Source organism: Cibotium barometz, chromosome 3 (genome assembly GCF_041138505.1).
Source record: "Cibotium barometz isolate CiBa-2024 chromosome 3, ASM4113850v1, whole genome shotgun sequence".
NCBI classification, from domain to species: Eukaryota; Viridiplantae; Streptophyta; class Polypodiopsida; order Cyatheales; family Cibotiaceae; genus Cibotium; species Cibotium barometz.
The window spans coordinates 31354880-31360737 of record NC_141048.1 but is presented as its reverse complement, the minus strand read 5'-3'; the positions used below and the strand labels follow the sequence as shown (position 1 = coordinate 31360737).

General features: G+C 40.0%; 1 protein-coding gene across 1 annotated transcript; it reads right to left on the bottom strand.

Annotated features, from left to right (window-relative positions):
• Positions 1–3664: 3664 nt before the first annotated feature.
• LOC147639951 (omega-hydroxypalmitate O-feruloyl transferase-like) lies at positions 3665–5211 on the bottom strand. The gene is made up of 2 exons (XM_086775551.1): positions 4669–5211; positions 3665–4265 (listed from the first exon to the last, which is right to left on the bottom strand). Exons 1-2 carry the CDS (start codon positions 5182–5184, stop codon positions 3738–3740), a joined length of 1044 nt encoding a protein of 347 aa, XP_086631677.1. The 5' UTR covers positions 5185–5211; the 3' UTR covers positions 3665–3737.
• Between the last annotated feature and the right edge of the window lie 647 nt (positions 5212–5858).

The window sequence follows — 5858 nt, the reverse complement described above, 5'->3', positions numbered from 1 at the left end:
AAATGGGCACGCATCTTACTGTCCCACCTTTTTCAAGTGGTCATGGTTTAGCACTAAAATGCTTGAATTTATTCCTAGATTTATTTCCTATTTCTATCTTGGAAAATTTTTACCATAACTTGACTGTATTTAGGATAGTTTTTCAACTTAAATTCAATAATCAAGAAACTTGAAAATAAATATTCATACTTATAGCTAATATAAAAAATAAGAAGTTCTTTCTTTCCCTTTCTCAAGGAATTGAATAAACATAATTTCCTAGAAAATAAACATAAGAATAATTCTCCATTTATCTTCATAAAATAAATGAGAATGATAGTCACTTTGATAAACATCAAGAATATGAAAATTTATTCCAACTTGGATATAAAGGAACTATAAATAATTATACTCATGATGACAATTAAGCATAGATATTCCTTTTCTAGATTATCCTTCAATAAATATATAAGCATGAATTCGTTTAAAGTATTTACATGAAAACATCCACCAGTGGTGGTGAGTATTTGAGGAGGAGAGCGAATGCCTGGTGATATTCCTCCGTAGTTCGCTCCCCTAGGTTAGTTCAAGAAACTCATTCATCTTTGTTTCCGAGAAGCCTAGAGGACAAAATCTCTTTCTGAGGTAGGCCTTGAGATCATCCCAAATTTGGGTGTTCCGATCCAAGCGGTTTGACTCGCAATGGTTCCTCCACGCTACTCTGGCTGTCTCTACGATCTTCAACCTGGAAGAGCCACCTTACTTTTATCGTTGTAACCTGTAGCATCAAAGTATTCCTCCATAGCTTCGATCCACTTTTCTACAGCCTCACCTAAGTGTTCCCTTCACCCTTGAAGGGACCCTGTCTAGAGCTTTATGAACGTAAGGATCAAGCTCATCCTCATCCACGTAAGGATCTAGTTGTATACCATGATGCGCACGACTCATGATTCTGCCAAAACGATACATCGTTAAATTTTCTATTTGACTTCGTTCCGAGATTCTAAGACTTAAGAAATTCAAAAATAATTACTGACAAAATTCTTCTTCGGTCCTTAAGCTTTCAACAAAGCTCTGATATCAACTGTGAGACCCCTGCCCTCTCTGCGCATCGAACTCTGGAGTGCTAGTAGCAGAAGTAGCAACCTCATGTGCAGAGCTTCGTAATCGGGGCCTCGCCCATGAATGTCCGAGCAAGGGACTAGACCGACGGCTCTTCCAAAACTGAAACCCGAAAAAAAAAAATTCCCTTGCCCAGAAAGCATAGGCGATTCCTCCAGGAAAATCTTCTAATAAAAATTTATCTAATGGGGTCAAGAGCCTAGGCTATCCTTCACCCAGATGACCAACTTGAAGGAGGAACAATCTTTATACTTGATTCATAGAAACCAACGCTTTTTTCCCCCTTAAGTGAGGCACAACCATTGATCTGATCTCTTAAAGCAGATTGCCCAGGTTTCTAAGATACTGATCGCATCCTAAACGAACTCCTACCGAGATTACCCTTTATTATTTAATTTATAAAATTTCCACCGTTCCAGCCTAACCCCATCCAATCCTATGGGTTAGTCGACTGCCCAACCACTATACTTGGTGGAATATTCAGTTACTCACACACCCATAATTGAAATGCCGTTCTTAACTTTAGCTTTCGAAAATAGTAATGCATGCACACCTCGTACGCACACACTCCTCTTTCAAAAACATGGAAGAGTAACCAAATATCACACCAATACATTAATTACAAAATATCATAACTCAAAAATAATCCAGCTCCATTGCTTTCTAATCAAGTGTCATCCAGACTCTCCGTTGAAAACCGGCTAGTCAGATTGACTTTCATAGTTTCCCATTTACTTAAATATATACATAGTCCTCCGCTCCACCTCCTTGAAATCTCCCTCGAATACATTGGGTCTCCTAGGTAATCGTGAGCCCGGCACCGTCTGGTCATACCCGCTAGGATCCTCCTTAGGTATCCTAGCTCTTCATGCAGAGGTCGCTTCGTCGATCCCTCGTCCATTGCACTGGGAACGCACCATTTTTTTTTACCATACTGAGGCTAGTCAAGACCTTGGCAGGCTTTACCGCCGCAAGAGAGACGTCCTTCACTGACTCCCCGCTCTCTGCTTGCAACATAAACTCTCCTTAGGTCCACAACCTCATTTAAACAAAAAGCCAAATGCTTCCTCCATCATTCTAGCGTAAGACAATCCTTTTTTAAAAAAATAGAGTTTCTATGCAAGTAGGATTTTACCCATTGAGTTTGTTTTCATCTTACAAAAAGCTATTTCACGAGAAAACATCTCTAGTATTGGTTTCACAAGACCTTTCATTCAAAACCCAGACTTCCTCAATGAAAATCACGAATCTCGTATCTCGGTTGATCCATCCATTAAATACAAATCAAAACAAATTTCTAACTTATTTCTAGACGATTTCAGGTCTTAGCAGAAACTTCTCTAAATCAGGCGCTCTAAATCAGGCGAGTATCCCTTCTTCATACTGAAGAAATGGGAATGCTCACAAGTCTTGGCTGAATTTATGATTCAAGAGATGGGCAGGCATCTTATTGTCCCACATTTCTCAAGTGGTCATGGTCTAGCACTAAAATGCTTGAATTTATTCCTAGATTTATTTCCTATTTCTACCTTGGAAAATTTTTGCCATAACCTGGCTGTATTTAGGATAGTTTTGAATTTAAATTCAATAATCAAGAAACTTGAAAATAAGTATTCGTACTTATAGCTAATATCAAAAATAAGAACTTCTTTCTCTCCCTTTCTCAAGGAATTGAATAAACATAATTTGCTAAAAAATAAACATAAGAATAATTCTCCATTTATCTTCATAAAATAAATGAGAATGATGGTCACTTTGATAAACATCAGGAATATGAAAATTTATTCCAACTTGGATATAAAGGAACTATAAATAATTATACTCATGAAAATTAAGCATAAATATTCCTTTTCTAGATTATCCTTCAATAAATATATAAGCATGAGTTCTTTTAAAGTATTTACATGAAAATATTCTTAAACATTCTCGTTTCTATTTAAACCTAGGCATCAACATGCCATAAATATATACATGGAAATATGATGAAACATTCTCTTTTGATGCTAAAACTAATTATGCATATTCATATATAAAAATGTGATAAAACTTCCTCTTTTTGATATAAAAATATTCATGTATAGATATACCATGAATATACGCATGAAAATATGTTCACACAACTACTTTTGATATCTAAAAATGTCTAGGCATAAGCATACCATGAATATATATACATAAGAATACATTCACACATCCTCTTTTGTCATCAGGATAATTATTCATACACATGCATGAATATAATTGTGGAAATATAACAAAAATTCATCTTTTTGACTTTTAAACATTTATGTATACACATGCATAAATATTTATACATAAAAATATCATGAAAATTCCTCTTTTAGCATTATATGATTCATGCATACACATACATGAATGTAAACATGCAAATGTGACCAAACATCCTCTTTTAACCTCTATATGATTCGTGTATAAGCATACCATGAATGTAAACATACAAATGTGACCAAACATCCTCTTTTAGAATCTAATTACTTATGCATAAGCATGCATAGATATAAACATAAAAATATACTCATGAGTCCACTTTTGGATATAAAAATATACACCTATATTCATAGTTGAGAAACTAACTTAAATGATTTGATTCTACCCATGAGTCGACATGGATATCCTCATGCATGGGTTAGACAAATGGCAAAAAAGAGTGCGTTCCCCAGATAGCCACGCGTGAGCGAGGGCAGAATCCTCTCCCTCACATTCACAGACACCCTCAACGCTAGCTCTTGATCAGCAGATACTGCGTTCTGCCCAAGTAAGCTCTTGGCCTTAGCCATCCACAGAAAGCCCGCGAGAGCTTGATACCGTGAGCAAGAGGTCATGCCGAAGGTGTTCCCACGCAGCAATGCTTCGCGCTTCAGATCCTCTAGAGCGTCTCCACGAAATGAATACTTCTTTGCCACGCCAAAATGAGGCATGGTAGCTCCTTTTTTGATAAAATGTGGCAGGTCCATAGCAGGCGAGATTGGGTCTCGTGGCTTCATACGCTCCCTTCTGCTTGCATTATCTAACAGGGTCGGTAGGCCCGCTCCTCTGGCTACAGAACACAGGCTTTGTAAGAAGACAGCCGCTCCACATCCGTCCATGAGCGCGTGCTGGTTCTTGAGGGCTAGAGTGAAAGACCCACATTGAAACCTAGTGACCTGGAAGAACATACACCACCTCCAGTGTGTCAATGCCATCACTCTTAAGACTGACAAAATTGCAATGATTTCAGTACAGCTACTTCAAACCAAGAAAAATATCAAGCATATCAACGTAGATTTCTTCCGGGAAGGTTAGAGCGATTAGCTTCACTTTGACTAAGAAGAATGCCCACATGAATGTTGAGGAAGGAAGCCAAGATTAAGCAACGTTTCTCTAGCTAGGAGCTTTCAAAGATTAAGGCAAGCGTAATTAAGCAGCAAAATTTAAAAAATGGAAAACAAAGTAATTCGAAGGGGGGAAAAGGCAAAACCAACATTCAGCTACCCTTGCATTGAAATAACGAGTCCAGGGCGCAGCTTGAACAGAAGAAGAAGAAGAAGAAGAACGCCAAACACTAACCTGGAATGCGACGATTGGTAGCGTGTTCATGTCCTCGTCTGCCTGCAAGCGAGGAAACAAGAGATCCAAAGAAGGGTCGGGCGATGTGATGTCGCCCAGCTCTGCCAGTGTGAAGTCGGCGCGCGCAGCCACGAATTGGACACCTTGCCCATTGCACTGCACCTCCAGCCTCCGCTCCACCTCGTTCACACGGAGCCGGCCGGCCGCCCAAGGGCAGTGCACCAGCAGCTCTTCCAGGGCACCCTTCAGCACTGCGGCCACGTTCTCCGTGCCCACCAGCAACGCGCCCTTCTCGCGGGGGCCATAGAACAACGCAACTTCTGTGTACCAGTCGTAGATCTGGTCCAAGTTCGACAGCTCGAATGCTTTCTCACTAGCGTGCCGGCCGCCACCGCTGCCACCCTCGGGTTGCCGTGCGTTCACCATAACCGGGGGCTCGCAAGCGAACTTGTCCTGCATGAGCCATGCGAGGTTTGAAGCAGGCAAAACTGCAGAAGATGGAGGAGTGTGTGCCATAAGCGAGGTCTGAACTGGGTGTGGCGTTGCAATAATCTGCTCGTAAGCACGTTTGTCTTCAAAGGTTGAGTTTTGGGCACGTCACGTACGTCTGTCCAGACCAATCGGCTCGCAGTACTCGCAAAAATTATAGAGATGTCTCTCTCCCAATACTGGCAAAAAGAAACTTTTTTCCCTATATGACGTGCAATTCTGCATTTTTCCCCTAACCCAAAGAAAATAGCCATACTTTTTGTAAATTGACATTTTTTTGAACAATAGTTATATATATACATATATAACTAAGTTATATATATACATATATAACTATTGACATTTTTTTGGAACAATAGTTATATATATATATATATATATATATATATATATATATATATATATATAATTCCCAAAACAGCTTCTATATATATATATAACGGGGCAAACGTTTACTCTCCACGTGTCCTGTTTTTTTGAGTGGTCGCCTCATGCAGTGGATGAGACTAGGCCCTCCACCTTCCACGTCGACCTACCCTCCGCCGCAGTCCCTCCATGCGGGTTCTTTACCGCCACCACCCTCCCTCTAGGCTACCTTGCAAGTTTTTCATTGGCGCCGCCCTCCCTCTAGGCTACGTTGCAGACATGCTATTTTGATTAATGGTGGACGTGCCACCGGACGTTCAGTGGGTCCTCCCACG

Excerpts from the sequence above, each read along its gene's own strand:
- LOC147639951 (XM_086775551.1), bottom strand. The coding sequence starts at position 5,184 with ATGGCACACACTCCTCCATCTTCTGCAGTTTTGCCTGCTTCAAACCTC. Across the intron at positions 4,266-4,668 it reads TACCAATCGTCGCATTCCAG|GTCACTAGGTTTCAATGTGG; the intron begins GTTAGTGTTTGG and ends ATGTTCTTCCAG.